We start from the raw sequence: 16,691 nt of genomic DNA, 5'->3' as shown, positions 1-16,691 counted from the left end.
AAGGAATAGTAGTTCATGCATAATAGATGAGTTCTTGGAGAAATCAATAATCCTAGCTAGGGAAAGTCCCGATGGCTTAAGGGTCTGGTTTCTAAGAACTCGTGACGTGGGATGGACGGATGTAGGTGACCATGCCTGTATTTGGTTAGCATGGCTAATGCCTAAATAAGGACTGTGATTCTGTGTCCAAATAGGGGCAATGCGAATTGTGCCTATATAAGGACATGATTTAGGGAAACCTATGTACGGGCATCTAAATCGAAACACAACATCAGCCTCACTCAATTACACGTAGGCAGCTTAAGTGATCCGCTTTCCTCGTTTTAGTACTTTCTCTGGGTTGGATACAATATTTCTTCTGTTTCTGATCTCCACTGACACATCTCATCTTGCTTCATCCCTTTTCTGTAATCTTGGCATCTGCTACTCTGCCCTTCAACAAAGGAGGATAGACCATTACTGAAATTAGGTGCTGTCTGCACCTCCCACAGCCAATTTATAAACTCTTCTTTCCAGCTCAGTCCATTAACCAAAGATACCTGCAGATCATCTTTCATAACCATGTCGAATCTTTACCAAGGCCATTGCTTCTAGGGTAATATTTCTCAATGACTCCATTGAGAAACTCCTTCATCTCTAAGCATGTCACTTGTGTCCATTATCGGGAAGCCATGAAGACCTTCCTTGTCCTTAAACCCGATCACTGTTTTGGTGGTCACATTATCTAGAAGTTTCATTTCTGGTCACTGGAAAGACTTGAGAAGGCAGTCTTTAAGGTAACAGATTTATTCATAAGTTCAGCAGCACGCAACCAGCAGGATTTCCGTTAAGGTTCCAGTAAAGTTTCTGTAACATTCCATAACATATCTCAGTCTTATGTTCCTCTCACCAGCCCCAAGGAATGAACCCATCAACAAGGTGGAGGAAAACAACTAGTTAACAAGCGCAGTTCTGCCCTACATGGACATGATTGATCAGTTTTTCACATGTTGCAGGTTTTACAATTAATATGTATATATAAAAAAGGAATGTAGCACGTTACAACGCGTGCTTTTACTACTCGGTGTATACAACGCGGTTGTTACAATGACCGCGTTGTTACAACGTGATGCCATTACTACGCAAGTCATTACATCGACTTTCAGTAGATGGTGCTGTAACATTAGGAATGTATAATTTACTATTCCAACTCCAGCCTACGCAACAGTAGGGAAGGTGTTGGAATAGTAAATTATACTATTCCTTATGTTAGAGCGCCATCTACTGCAAGTCGATGTAATGACTTGCGTAGTAATGGCATCGCGTTGTAACAACGTGGTCGTTGTAACAACAGCACTGTAAAGGATATCGCGGTCTAATGACCGCGATGTAAAAGTTGTTGCCCTAAAAGAGAGAGGCTGAAGCAAGCACATCTTGCTTTCAGAAACTGGGAGCAGAAATTTCTGACAGATTTATTGGCAAAATAGCTTATCACCACAAAGCACCTTTGTGGTCTGCTTCTCTGGCCCACCTGACAGCAAGGGAACCTTCTGGTGTTTTATCGCCTTTATCTCTTTCTCGTACACGTTAATAAGCCATTTAACAAAATTTAAGGGTTTAACAGTTGAAAGATTTACATAAATGTTAATTAAACATAATATGGGCTCCATACTTGTAAAACCCTAATCCTCACATTCACTTAGTGGGAACCCTGGGGTTGGCCAGTGGATTGTAACCCTGTCCGGCTTACACAAACAACTCACGCTCCATAATTGACCATCTCCACCACCTCTTCATTTTCCTGTTTTAGCAACCTCTCCACTTTCTCCTGGCTTCCTTTCCTCAAGTACACAGTATGAAGCTTGAAGTTTTTAAGACATCCAAACCTTTCTAATAAAAGCTCTTGAAGCTTACAGTCAAAGGACATCTTAAGAGAACAGGGTCATGCTTGTTGGGACCAAATTTAATACCCATTTGTTTCTGGTGCCTCCAACCCAGAGTGAATGATGGAAAGTTATGAATCAAGTGGAGATCGCTCACTCTTCGAATTAATATGACACATAAGTATCTGGCACTCGAGACTTATTAAAACAGAACACCATCTGGCAATCCTAGCGGTAAACTTATTTTCATGAATACATTTGCGAAATTTTACGTTCTACACTAAATTTACATTGGTTGTTTACTATGTGGCTAAAATATTGAGGGGCATATTTACAAGCCTCTATCACCACCACGTCACTTTTCAAGACGTTGTGGTGGCGATAGGAGCTTCGCCTTATTTACAAGGCAGCGTTAAGCCACTGAACGTGGCTTAATGCTGCCTTGTAAATAAGGCACCCTTTCACAGTACACTTAGCGTGAAAGTGGAGGGCAATGGGTGTTGCGGTGGGCGCTCCACCGCAAGACCGATTGATTTTGACGCTGCCCCGTATTTACAAGTGTGGCGTAAATATGGGGCAGCACCAAAATTAAGACCAGGGAAACCTGATCTTACCCTCGCACAACGAGGAGAAATGTTTAATTTCTCCTCTCTTTTGCTGTTTCCATGTGTGCTGCATTGTGCAGCACACATGGAAACAGCAAAAAGCCATAGATTGTTTATGTGCAGGAAGGTGTCCCTTTCTGCACATAAACAATCATGAAAAAAAACGACATTTTGCAACTTCTATGTGCACTGCATTAAGCAGCACACTTAGAAGTAACAAACAGCCATTTAAAGATTGTTTATGTGCAGGAAGGTACACTTTTCTGCACATAAACAATCTTCCCCTGCAACGCAGACACCCTTGCACTATGGTGCAGGGTGCCTGCATTGGCGATAGGTAGCTAAATTTAGCGTCGGCGCAGGGGGGTTAACGCAGGGCTGCACCATATTGTTGTAAATACCCCATAAAAGTTACAAAACACCATTAAAAGATTGTTTATGTGCAGGAAGAACACCCCCCTGCACATAAACAATCTTCCCCTGCAATGCAGACATCTTTGCACTATGGTGCAAGGGTCCCTGCTTTGGTACTAGGCAGTTAAATTTAGCGCCAGCACATGGGGAAACGCAGGGCTGCACCATATTGTTTTAAATATGATGCAGCCCTGCGTTTCATAAGTGGCAGAGCGCGACATTAAGCCAAGGAGGCTAAACCCACGCTCCGCCACTTCTATTGTAAATATGTCCCTGAGAGATCTGGGCCACTTTAACATCCCTACTCAACCAGATGGTCTTTTTAGGTGCATGAGAGGTAAGATGGAGAGAATATTCATAATTGCATTTCAATGCAGTGTAACCAATTTAGTCACACAATAATTCATTTGACAACTAAATGTGAGATTAGTAAGGTTTAATATAAAATTCAAAAATAGATTGATATAAATCAACACCAGCAACTCAATATAGAAATGAGTCCAAATCTGAAGAGATTTACCCTATATAACAAAAAGCATACAACTAGTTCTGTTATGAAGATGCAGGTAATCAGGAAAAATAATTTAACGTTAAATTGCATCAAATGATTCTCATAGGTAAGCATAAACATTCTATCTCTCCCAACACTGCCTTAAAAGGGACAACCCTAAACTAACAACATTGATTAAGTATATTAATCAGTGATTAATAGAAAGATGTCAGCTGTCAGAGTCCCCAGTAGAAAAAACTCCTACTAAAGGGCAAATAGCATGAAGCCACACAAAGGAGAAGCAGAGGTCTGTACCTCATGAAGTCCTAAGATGTCTCTCTGACCCTCACAACGTTACAGCATAAGACATTAGTTGCACTCAAGGTAAGTCACATGCTCATCTCCAGTAACTTTCCATTATTCCAGCACAAATTGGTTACTGGCACCCCCTTTCCCACATTGATAAGTTGCTACTTTATTCGTCCTTGCCCATTCTTTTCCATCTCCATGGAAACCCGTCTCCTTGCTCGTTACTGTGTTTCTCCATGCCATGATCCATCTTCTCATACCTTGCTATCTAACTAAAACGCACCTGCAGTAGAAACAAAAAATGCAAACAAACACATTCTACATTGAAGGTGAAATATGAATTACATGTTAGGCTCTAAACTTGAGCTTGTACTGAAACAGCTGTCAAGGCTTAAAAATCATGTCAACCTGAAGGCCCAAAAATCATGTCAACCTGATAGTCCACAGGGTTACGAATGCAAACACATTTCTAAACACATGGCAAATGCAGGGGCAAATTTCAAGCCCCTATCGCAGTGATTCCCAAACTTTTTCGACCCTTGTCTCCCTCGACCCATGGACTGCTGGCCTTGGCATTTGGGGGGATGCAACCCTGTGCCTGGGAGTTTCTGCATTCCTCTCCCCGAAGACAACCAGGATGAAGCAGATGAAGGTACTACAATCAATATGCAGTGCAGCATCAACAAGGCAGCCTCCCTCCCCCGCCCGTGAAGGATTGCTGACTATCGTGGCCCTTCCAATGTGCACCTTGCCAAAACTTTCAGTCTCCGACCTTGTCTCAACTCTGCCTGACCAGATATCCTTAAACGCCCACCTTCTCCTCCTGCAACAAGTATCTGTAATTTTCCCAGTCTTTCCCCATCCCCTGTGTTGTCCTTCATCATTGCTGCTCCCAGAACTACCCCTCAAAGAAAGCTATTCAAGTGGAGGAAAAAAGCCCAGGCAGGGCGAACACAAAGCGTTTGCATGTGTGATGTGTGCGCTCGTCCCCCTTGTCCTCCAGATTCCCACACCATCACTAAGCACAAAATATGCCCAGTGATGCCATGTAGGTGCATAGTTGCGAAGCCTCCAGAATTCATTGTCCCCAGTGTGTGAGTGACACTCCACTGATAAATGAGTGACACCCTCCTGCAAGTAAATTAAAGCAGCAAGCAGCACCCGAGTACTCTCTGAACTCTCCACCATCATATCTAGACACATTACAAAAAATGAACACACGCTCAAAACAAGCCAGACCAATTGGCACTGCCAATCCCTGTCAACAATACCAGCCAAATGAGCAACAACAACGGTGCTGTGAATTTGAAAATACCTCAAGTCTAAAAAAATTTGATTGTGAACCAAACATCACTAGGATCTGTGAATGGGCAGGGGTCACCAGAGACTCCCAATCCGATCACTCCTGTTCCCCTTCCACACTACTCTTATCTGCAGTCTCTCACTGCCAGCCTCCCACACCCTGCCTCTCTCAGCATTTGAATTCCTCAATCTGCAAAACCCAGATGCCATTTCCCTTGTCCTCTCCGTGCCCCTCCTCCACCACACAACCACCAACCCTCTCTCCCTTCTCACCTGCAAACACGCTACCATCTCTTCATGCTATCAGCACCTAAACATCCATGTATTACTCCTTCAGACACTCATACAACAAAGAAATTACAATTGGCACACATGAACATCGCTCTGCAGAATGGCCAAAGGTTGGACAGTCTGATGACCTCCGTCCAACCCACTCTGTCTCGAGAAGGAAAACAGTAAATACAGATAGTTACATAAACAGAAATCCATAAAGAACGTGGTCTGTATCAAACCTGCACTTGCTTTTTACAGTTAATGCAAACCATCCATTTGCATTCTATATAAAAGGAAATGCCCTCTTTCTGCACCCACAGAAACATTCTTCGTTTCTCAACACCAAAGTGTTCCAGATTCGAGGCAGCACTATTGAGAAATCACAACATTGCCAAAGTATATTTGTATGTGGAGATTGTTAACAGAGCGGAAGTTTGCAAACACATAGTTTGATGTTTCTCTATGAGCTGCCAGTGCACAATAAATGTATTGCACAGCGGTTCCCAATCTGCGTGCTGCGGCACCCCAGTGCGCCGCCAGGGCTAGCCACGGGCGCCATGCCACAAGCACACAGTTTGGGGAGCCACTGCTTTAGCGTTTCATAGAATGGCTGGGGGACTTTTTATGGTTTAAATCTCTTTTTTGAAATTTTAAGAATTATATACAAAACATTCTTGCAGGTTTAGCCATCATATCGTTTAACATTGCTAAATCTGTGACCCGAAAAGGACAATCTAAGTCCGACAGTGCTGGAAGGGTCCATGCCAATTAGGAAGAACCGTAGATTTTGGGGGACTTTTTTAAAGAAATCTAGAGGTGCTTATAGGTTTTCTCCAGTATTGGTGTATCTTTCATAGATTCACATGCGTGAATCATTCCTTGTCGTCGAAGTGGGAGTCCCAAGGTACATAAAAGCAGTAAACAATGACTTTAACATTAAAGTTAATAGAGAAAAACATTCACTTTAATATCTCGTTCTAGTCATTAGGAATGGTCCAAATCCAGCCAATCAGGTGACAGCACCCTCTAGAACCCTCTCCACAGAGGCTCTCAGATTTTCTACCGCACGTCCTGTGAAGGGAGTCTCCCTGAGCTTTGCTCAGTACTTTCTGTTGGCCTTCTGAATCTTCAGATCTTCACTTCAACATGTCTTCTTCAAAAAGATCTCTCTTCAGGCATTGTGATTCTTGTGGGAAACTAAGGCTTCACTCAGATGATCCTCACAAGAAGTGTATTTACTGCCTTCACCGTGAATATCAGGTGAGAGACTGTAAAATGTGCAGGACTTTCTCTCAAAAAACTTTGAGAGATAGAGAAGGATGTCTTCTTCTGGGGCTACCGAAGCTCAAAACCAAAGACAATCCATTATCTGATGAGGGGAGTGATTCCTCATTTAAAACTACAGCATCTAAGAAAAGAGCTAGTGATGCAGATCTGGTATCTCCTAAGGCTTAAGGTGTTCAAAAGCATCACCACACCTCAAAACATGAAGATCAGCCTTCATCTTCAAAAAAAGAACCAGCCTCTCTTAAGGGTCAGTCTGTGCCCTTTCCGCCTTCTACAACTTCATCCAATATGAAGCAGACGTCAAGATCTCTTCCTGAGACAACTTTACCTCACAAAAAAGATGCTCCGTCGACGAAACAGTCGATTGTTCCTTCGTCTTCGAGAACTTCTCTCGCCACGACTACGATATCGACATTCTCTCTCCTCAGACGAAGATGAACATGTCGTCGGCATCTTCTCCGTCGACGTTAGTATCTGTGAGGGTGAGACCGTCACCGATTACAACTTTGTCTACCTAGACGATGAAAAAGAAAGGACCTTCATCGATAGAAATCTTGTCGCCACTGCGGCTGTCGGTGGCTCGCAAAGGCAAGTATCTCTCGTCGACGGTGGCCTCATCAACAATAGTCTCAACGGTAGCCTCATCGAAGGAAACAAAGTATTTGGATTCTGATCCTCGTCGGCGAACCTCGTCGACAACAATACCGTCGACGAAAGAACTGTTGACCAAAACCTCATCTACGACATCCTCGTCGGCGGTTTGCTAGAAATCTTCGACGATGCTAGTTTCGTCAACGAATCTAGCCGCTTCTAAGGATAGAAGACCCTCACAGGAGGTAATATTACCTTTCTACACATCTCCAAGTAAGGTGTCTTCCAGAAAAAATCTTTGATTATGGAGCAGATGAGGACGAATCAGAAGACAAGGGTATGTTTGGGGTGGCTCACAGTCCGTCTGACCTTCTCATTAAATGCCAGGATGATGAAGATGAGGACTATGTGTATTACCCTGAAGTCACCAACCAGGAGAGTCAAAGTGAACAAACAATCCAAATGCCTATTTCTCTGGTTTCAAATTTACAGCATATGGTAGAGGATTGCTACCACAGATTCCTTCCTTAAGAGACGGCATCTTCAGTTCCTCAGACGCCTAATACACAGCCTTCCTTGCTGATTAGATCCTCCCCTACGATTACTCCAGTACCTGCAGCTACGCAACATCAGGACCAAGAGGTTCATACCACTGATGAGGAGAGAGAAGAGGGAGAGTTGGATGAGATATCCCTTCCCAATGAATGGGATGACTATCAGATCCAGACACCATCACCTTCCACTCCACCTCCAATAGATTCACCACCTGAAGATATAGGGGGTTTCCATACCCTCATGGAGAGAGTGGCAAAGAGGTTTCAGCTTCCCATGGTTACTAAGCAAGCTGATTGTTTCCTGTACGATTTTAAGGAACAAATAAAGAGACAGGTTTGGTCTATTTCCATTGTAAACTTCATATGGCAAGAGGGCTTAAAGGTCATGAAAACACCAGCCTCAATTCCGGCAGTCTAGCCTAAATTGGATAAAAAATATAAGGCTCCGAATAATTCGCCAGCCTGCCTGATCGGGCAACCCAAGCTGGATTCTGTGATTTCACAAGCGGCTCGAAGTCGTGCCAGAAATCGTGCTTCTCTATTGTCGGCCCCTTCGGATAGAGATGGAAGGCGACTCGACTCTATCTGTAAAAAAAATTCCACCATAGTGGCAACTACAGTTAGAGCAGCCAATTCTCTTGCTATTTTGGGAAGATACAACCGCCAAATGTGGTCGGACATTTCACCTTTTATAGAAATGCTACCAGAGGAATACAAAACTGAGGCTCTCAAAATTCTTCAGGAGGGAGAAAGGATCTTGGCTGAGATCATCGATTGTGCAGTGGATTGCGCCAACTGGTTGGGGCTGCAGTCCTGAGGCATCAGGGCTGGCTAAAGGCAGCTACTTTTAGACAAGAGGTTCAGACTAAGATAATTTATATGCCTTATGATGGCGAATCCCTATTTGGACATCAAATAGATGAAGCCCTTCAGACCTTCATGAAGGACACAGATACTGCAAAGGCTCTTGGTACTCCACAGTTCAAGAATCAGCCCTTTCGTGGAGCAAGGGGACGTGGCTCTTCCTCCTTTCGGGGAAGTTGCAGCCAGTACAAGCAATACCGGTCATATCAGGGTCAATCAAGGTACCCATCTTCACAACAGCAACAGTCGTTTAAACAACGTCCTGCCGCCTCATACAAACATTACAGAGGTAAGACTGCCTACAGAGGCAGATATAACTCCAAGAAGCAGTGCCAAACGCCTCTGCCGGCCACAGTCCCCACCAATTCTGTCAACTTTGGTGGAAGAATTTCCTTTTCCCTCCCCGAATGGTCTGCAATAACAACGGACAGATGGGTTTTGAATATAGTTTCCAACGTCACACTTTGGAATTTGTAAAGGTTCCTCCGAACTATCCTCCCAGGGGTCCCCCTCCTGCTCATCTAAAGGAACTTTTGTCTCAAATAAAGATAATGTTAAAGAAGGGAACGATCGAAGTGGTACCAAATTTACAGCGAGGACCTGGGTTCTAACTCAAGGTTTTTCCTCATAAGAAAGAAATCTGGAGAATGGCGTCCCATCTTGGACCTTTGTTGCCTCAACAAATTTCTAAAAAAGCAATCCTTCCGGATGTTGCCTCTTCAGGAGGTGCTTCAATTGATAAATCAGGAAGATTTCATGGTGACCCTAGACCTTCAGGACGCCTATTTTCATATCCCTATCCTCTCCAGACACAGGAAATTCTTACGCCTCAGAGTGGCTGGCAGGGATTTCCAATTCAAAGTCCTACCCTTTGGCCTCGTTCAGTGCTCCCAGTGTCCACAAGGTCCTAGCACTGGTTGCAGCTCATCTACGTCAGGCTGGAATTCAAATCTTCCCTTATCTGGACGATTGCCTCATAAAGGCGAAATCTTTCACAGTGGCAAACAGTCATACTCAAAGATGTCTTTCTCTCTCCCAATCCTTGAGTCTCTCAATAAATCTCCTAAAGTCTCAGTTAATCCCCTCAAAGGTGAGAACATTCTTAGGGGCAACCGTGGACACTCTTCAGGCAAAGGCTTTTGTGTCACAAGAAAGAGAACAAAAGATTCACAAGTTGGCAACTTTATTTCTCACTAAAAATTCCACTTCAGTCCGCAAGTTCAAATCGCTTCTGGGAATGTTATCCTCCTGCATTCCCCTCGTTCCGAACTGTCGGCTGCGGATGAGACCCTATGGATCCTATGACAATATTAACAGGATATACCTCAAATGAAAGAAGCGCTTCTATGGTGGATTCTCATCTTGAACATAGCCACAGGCCTATCATTCCTAGTGGATTCACCTACTTTCCAATAACTACCGATGCATCCCTTGAGGGGTAGGGAGCACATCTAGAAGGACTGACAGTGAAAGGAAAATGGTACAGCCACCAACGAACATTGCACATAAACCTTTTAGATTTGAAAGCAATATTCCTTGCTGGTAGACTTGGTAACTTTTGGCGTGTTTCACCTGACTTTTTGCTTTCTGACATCCCATTTTTGACTCTGTTTTTGCTGGTGTAAATGATTCTGCACACTTTCCTCACTGCTGTCCAGTGGGAAAGTGCAAGTGCTCCTGTATAAAATGTGTTATGGATTAGTGTTTCCATGATTGGCCTATTTGATGTATGTGTCTGTCCCTAGTAAAGTGCACTGCGAAAGCCAGGGCCTATAAATCAAATGCTGTTGGTGGGCTGCAGCACTGGATTGTGCCACCCACGCAAACAGCCCGTAAAGTGTAACTCTGGCCTGCCATTGCAGAGCCTGTGCGCAGCCTGGGGCTGCCATGTCGACTTAGCAAGTGCACACACTTGCAAGTCCCTAAACCTTCCCTTTCCTACATGTGAGTCGCCCCTCTGGTAGGCCCAAGGTACCCCAATGGGCAGGGTGCATTGTATGTGAAAGGTAGGACATGCCCTGGTTTGTGTGGCATGTCCTGATATTGAATTACAGCCCAATTTGTTTTTCACTATTGCAAGGCTACCTGTTCCCCATAGGCCAGAATGGGCAGTTTGAATATTACATCTTATAATCCTAACTGACCCAGGGAACATGGTAGAAAGCCGAGTTTAGTACGCCTGAACTCAGAATGATAAAATGCATCTTTTAGTGAAGTTGGTTTTCACATTCTGTGTTTGAAAATACCACTTTTAGAAAGTAGGTATTTTCTTGTCTAACCATCCAAGCCTGCCTCTGCTAGGTTGTGTATTCCTTGTCTGGAGTTTGAGTGACAGGGGCTGGGGGATTTCAGGAGACAGGGTGATTCAGCACAGGGCTGAATAGCAAGATCTACATGTAGATGGGTGGGAGAAGTTGCACCTGGGACCTGAATAGGACTGTGCCTTCCCTCCACAATGCTGGCTCCACCTCCTGTGGTGTGTCTGATGTCCCTAGCCTACACTGTGAAAGGAAAGAAGGAGTCTTGTCAACAAAGTGCTCCAGGACTAACCAGAACTGGTTTGGACTAGGCAAAGGCCTCTCTGCCAGTGAAAGGACTGGACTGAACTTTTTGCAATCTACTTTTGTGAGTTTCTCCAAGAGCTTGAGGTAGAGCTTGCAACCCTGTTCAAGAAGTCTCAGGAACAGCAAAGACTTCAAGCCCGACACCATCTATAACGCTGCTGCCGACTCCGTGTCCTGAAGGCACCACAGAGGGCACCGCCGCACCGCAACCTTGGTCTCACCGATGCCGCCACCGAGCCGCTGCTTGCACCGCGACCTGTGGGCACCGCACTCTGCACTGCCTCGCTTCACACCGAAGCTTTGGCACCGCAGAGAGCACCGCCGCACCGCGACCCTGGTCTCACCGACGACGCCTGCTGACGCCGCTGCTCGCACTGCGACCTGTGGGCAACGCACTCCGCACCACCTCGCTTCACGACGACGCCTTGGTATCCCCGGCGGAAAAACCATACAGCGCCTGATTCTCAAGGCTTTTTCGCTATAGCAGTGGCGCCCCAAACTGCGTGCTAGGTGTGCGGCGCCCCTGGCTAGCCCTGACGGCGCACCGGGGTGCTGCAGCGCACAGATTAGGAACCACTGTCCTATCCCCACAGGAACGTCACTTTTTGTGACATTCCTTTTGCGATAATGGCTTTGCTTTAATTTACTATGCTTGCTGCAATGTGCAGCACACATAAAAGCAGAAAAACACCCTGAATGATTGTTTTTATGTATAGGAATGTATCCTTTCCTACACATAAAGAATCATTAAAAAAAATATGATTTGCAACTCAGCACACATGAAGTTGCAAATCGTAATTTCTTTAATAATTCTTTATGTGCAGGAAGGGATACATTCCTGCACATAAACAATCAATCCCTCAACACAGGCACCCTTGCACTACAGTGCAAGGGAGCCCGCGTTGGCGCTAGGCAGCTTAATTCAGCTCCAGAGCTAGGGAAAACGAGGGGTACACCTTATCTTTGTAAATACGGCGCATCCTTGCATTAGCATTTTGTGCTTAACGCCACTCTCCGCCATTCCCTTGCATATATGCCCTGCAGTTTCTTAATGCATGCATATATTGGAAAGATTACAAAGATCTCATTTCAAATACACCGATATGAATATAATTTCTTGTGACACATATAAATGCTTAAACATTAGTTTACACGTGCACTTTATTTTACCAGCTTCACAATGAGGCGCATCTAAACTTGAATTTCTTCTAGAATATTAAATATAACTATTGCAAAACATTTATTAGTCACATTTCTATGCGCCACATTCATAGGTCTTATTAGTTTTATGTGGAGTTCTTTAAATATACAATACCCCATCTTTCCTTAGTAACATTAATCACATAGAATATGTTTGAGTGCTGACTAACACGATTATGATGCTCTCCTACAGTATCTTAGGAAGGCTCAAAATTAAGCTGCTCCAAACTAAACCTGCTTTCACTTTCTTTTTGCAGGGCTTCACACAACGTGCTGTATGTAATTGTTGTACTGGGACACGACAGGCAGAAATTATTTGAAATTACTGACTTGCTATGATATAGCCAGAGCACTGATCTTCTTTTAGGACAGAACCTGGAATCGACTTCTGTCACACCAATGCAAGCATCAGATGTCATAAAAGGAATATGGTGCATAGGCTAAAGATTATTCTTGAACCTAAATGCTTGCACCATTGTTGCTTAACCAGTTGCAAAGCCAGCAGTTACTATTGTCATAAAACAGTCCAAAATAGCTACAATAGCCTTTTAACATATTCATTTGGAGACCTTATTAAACATAACTGGGTCACGTTTACCAGCCATGCATTTTGTGAATGAATGACGGATACCAATGTCTAACAGCTAGTTAAATCTCATCTATGTACAGAGCTACACTCAACCCCATTTTGTGAATGAATGACGGATACCAATGTCTAAGAAAAACCAAAGGGGATGATGGACGGAGTGTTGAACAATGCAAGCACTCACCTCCAGTCAACTGATCTGGGTTTAATCCATCATCATTCTTTAGCTCACTCCGGCACCCCAGTTCAGACATGGCCATATGCAAATTAGTCTGACCCTGTGCCTCATGGGAACAGTCCAGCCTGAACGACCAAGCCATGTCTTCCCTGGACCGGAAACAAGCATCCTGGGACCGGTTTCTTGCTAATCAGCCAGTTCAAACTGGAATGGCATGGTGAGTAAAAAAACAATGGATTTAGGCCCAGATCTCTGTACTGGGGTGAATGTATGACATTGTTCTGCATTCTGTCCATCAACTGTTGTTTTTGCATTTGTGACCCCGAGTGGGACGGGTATGCTCAGACGTGAGTCTTGCTCTCCATGCCACTGGAATCAAGCTATCCTGGATGAAGAGGGGTGAAACCCCGAAACCGGTCCTAGGATGCTTGGTTCCAGTCCAGGGAGGACCTGGCTTGGCAGTTCAGGCTGGACTGTTCCCATGAGGCACAGGGTCAAGACTGATTTGCATATGGTTGGGTTAAAACTGGAATGGCATTGGTGAGCAAAAAAACGATGGATTTAGGCCCAGATCTCTGTACTGGGGTGAATGTATGACATTGTTCTGCATTCTGTCCATCAGCTGTTGTTTTTGCATTTGTCACCCCGAGTGGGATGGGTATGCTCAGACGTGAGTCCTGTGCTCTCCATGCCACTGGAATCAAGCTATCCTGGCTGAAGAGGGGTGAAACCCCGAAACCGGACCTAGGATGCTTAGTTCCAGTCCAGGGAGGACCTGGCTTGGCAGTTCGGGCTAGACTGTTCTCATGAGGCTCAGGGTCAAGACTGATTTGCATATGGCTGGGTTCAAACTGGAATGGCATGTTGAGCAAAAAAACGATGGATTTAGGCCCAGATCTCTGTACTGGGGTGAATGTATGACATTGTTCTGCATTCTGTCCATCAACTATTGTTTTTGCATTTGTCACCCCGACTGGGACGGGTATGCTCAGACGTTAGTCACGTGCTCTCCATGCCACTGGAATCAAGCTATCCTGGCTGAAGAGGGGTGAAACCCCGAAACCGGTCCTAGGATGCTTGGTTCCAGTCCAGGGAGGACCTACCTGGCTTGGCAGTTCGGGCTGAACTGTTCCCATGAGGCACAGGGTCAAGACTGATTTGCATATGGCTGGGTTCAAACTGGAATGGCATGGTGAGCAAAAAAACGATGGATTTAGGCCCAGATCTCTGTACTGGGGTGAATGTATGACATTGTTCTGCATTCTGTCCATCAACTGTTGTTTTTGCAGATACCAATGTCTAACAGCCAGTTAAATCTCATCTATGTACAGAGCTACACTCAACCCCATATATTCTATGCGGACTACTGCATGGCAAGCATGCACTCGAAACGAATGTTGTATTATATACAGATAGCAAAATATGGAATAGGCACTCTGCATTTCATTGCTTGCAATGCTGAACCGGCCTTTTGGGCAGCGTGCCACTGCCAGATACCAGCTTGAAAAGGCCAGTGTCAGCAGTTTAAAAAATAAGGCCATTCACCGTACTTTTAAAAAAAAACAGCCCCCACTGACCCTTTAAAGACGGCAGTGCTACCATGCCCAAAAGACCAGTCCGGCACTGATTGCATGCATAAAGCATATGAAGGGAGAAAGGAGAGTGCATGTTGTGAAAATAAGTTATCCGTTTACATGCATGAACATAATTCAGTGAAATGGAGAATTTTGCCAGAGGTGGTGGTTGTTGGGGAGGGAAAGAAACTGTTGCAAACTTTTAGACTTGTGAACTCAAGAAACACGCATTTGAAATGCAATTGGTCTCGCATTAACAAGAGTTTAGGCTATTGGCAATGCAATAGCTTAAACTCTTGTAAATGCAAGACCTATTGCATTGCAAAATCAGTTTTTTTTGCTAGCGCCCATGCAGCGCTTTCACATTCATGAAGGCCGAACCCCATTCTTTAGACAAGTCGCGTCGAAAGAAAGGGGCTTGTCTGACATTAAAGTGAAACCGCGGCGTGGGGGCTTTGACACAAAAAAGCATCTGTTTGTCAAGTTGACAAACAGATGTTTTTTTTTTTTTTGTAAAAGTGCCCATGCTGTGCTTTCACTTTATTGTCGGACGCGTACCTTTCTTTAGGCATGGTTCGTGTAAAGAAAGGGGCACAGCCTCTATGAATGTGAAGGCGCCGCATGGGCGGTAGTAAACAAAATTATTCAATAAATAAGTAAGTGCGGCCACTAAATGCGGACAGAGCGGCTAAAATAAATAAAAAACGCTGCCACTATAATTGAAGTGGACAGCCATTAGTAAAAATTATATAAAAAGCGGGCGGCGTGCTGCAAGGTAGTGGATGGAATAGGGGAAGAGCATTTAATAAAATAGAGCTCACTGACTTATAAAGCAGACCATGTAAGAACACCAGTAAAAGGTCCAGTCGTTATGGGAGGTAACAAATATAGAAATGGCGGTAAAGGAGAAACTAACATGCCTAATAACGACTCCGAAGCCAGTGTTTACGAAGGACAATGACACAAGCCAATTAAAAATATATGTGGATAGTGGGCGTGGCTTCACAGTCAAACTCCACTACTGCATGCCTCGCAGTAGCACATGCGCTGTCCAGGCTCGACCTAAAAAGGGTTGTGTGCTCCCAGAGAGAAGACAGATGTTATAGTTCCTTCATCATCTCACTAATGATTTTGTATTGTGTTTTTTCACCTGCAGACTTTAACCTTTGGTAACGTCACTGCTGTTCGTCGTTATGAGAAAGAATAGACATCCAATAGTACGGTGCTGCACTCTTGCCAGTTGAAGTGTTTCTTGCCCTCAAAGCAGTGGATAAACTGTCTTCACCAGTGGCAGTGTTTGATAACAAAACAGCCGATGTGTGGCTGTTGTTTGTGAAATTAACTAGACGTGTATTTTTATGAAATTCATGAGCTATTTTTACCTGAATTTTCTTTTTGAAGTTAAGGGTAAATTGAAATAAAGAAGTTTTACATCGACAGATATGCTGCCTCATTTCATACTTGCACATACGTTATGGTTCCTAACCAGATACACAGATGTGTTTATAGAGAGCTTGTGTTTGTGTAGACTGAACTGTGCATGGCTCAATAAAAGCAGTAAATAATGTGGCATCATTTGGAAGGGATCTGTAATGTACATGTATAAGTGCTAGGGTAAAGGTAAGTTATTACTACATACTTTTACATCATGTTGTAGAACTATTTATATTCACATACCTATATCAAGTAAATTTGGATACTTTGTGCTGGGCAAATATAATATAGGCAGGTAGTCCTTTGTATCATCTGTGTCGTTTGTATCATCCGTGGCCAATACTTAGCACACACACAAATAAGTAAATGCATGAGATTTTTTCATATGTAACTTCACAGTGTAATTACATTATTTACATGCGGTCGCTCCACGTAGAAGGAGAGAAGGTGCTCATAATGAGTGCCTGTGTAAGAAATTTGGTTAGTGGATGAAAAGAAGAATTCATACATATAACATAGCCACTATATTGAAGCCTATCTGTTACATTTATTTGTACATAATAAATGTGATCTCGTTGTATATGGGTAATAGATTTGATCATAG

General features: G+C 43.9%; 1 protein-coding gene across 1 annotated transcript in view; it reads left to right on the top strand.

Annotated features, from left to right (window-relative positions):
* LOC146817794 (fatty acid-binding protein, brain-like) overlaps positions 1-16,070 on the top strand; it is a 334,168-nt gene extending 318,098 nt beyond the window's left edge. Inside the window, exon 4 of the mRNA XM_085611263.1 lies at positions 15,810-16,070. Within this exon, the coding sequence (XP_085467389.1) occupies positions 15,810-15,860 (51 nt within the window). The 3' untranslated portion in view covers positions 15,861-16,070. The remainder of the gene's footprint in view (positions 1-15,809) is intronic.
* Positions 16,071-16,691: the final 621 nt, after the last annotated feature.

The sequence above is a fragment of the Triturus cristatus genome, chromosome 6, assembly GCF_964204655.1.
Source record: "Triturus cristatus chromosome 6, aTriCri1.1, whole genome shotgun sequence".
NCBI lineage: Eukaryota > Metazoa > Chordata > Amphibia > Caudata > Salamandridae > Triturus > Triturus cristatus.
Note: the sequence above shows the minus strand (reverse complement) of the source record. Positions and strands in the feature narration are given on the sequence as shown.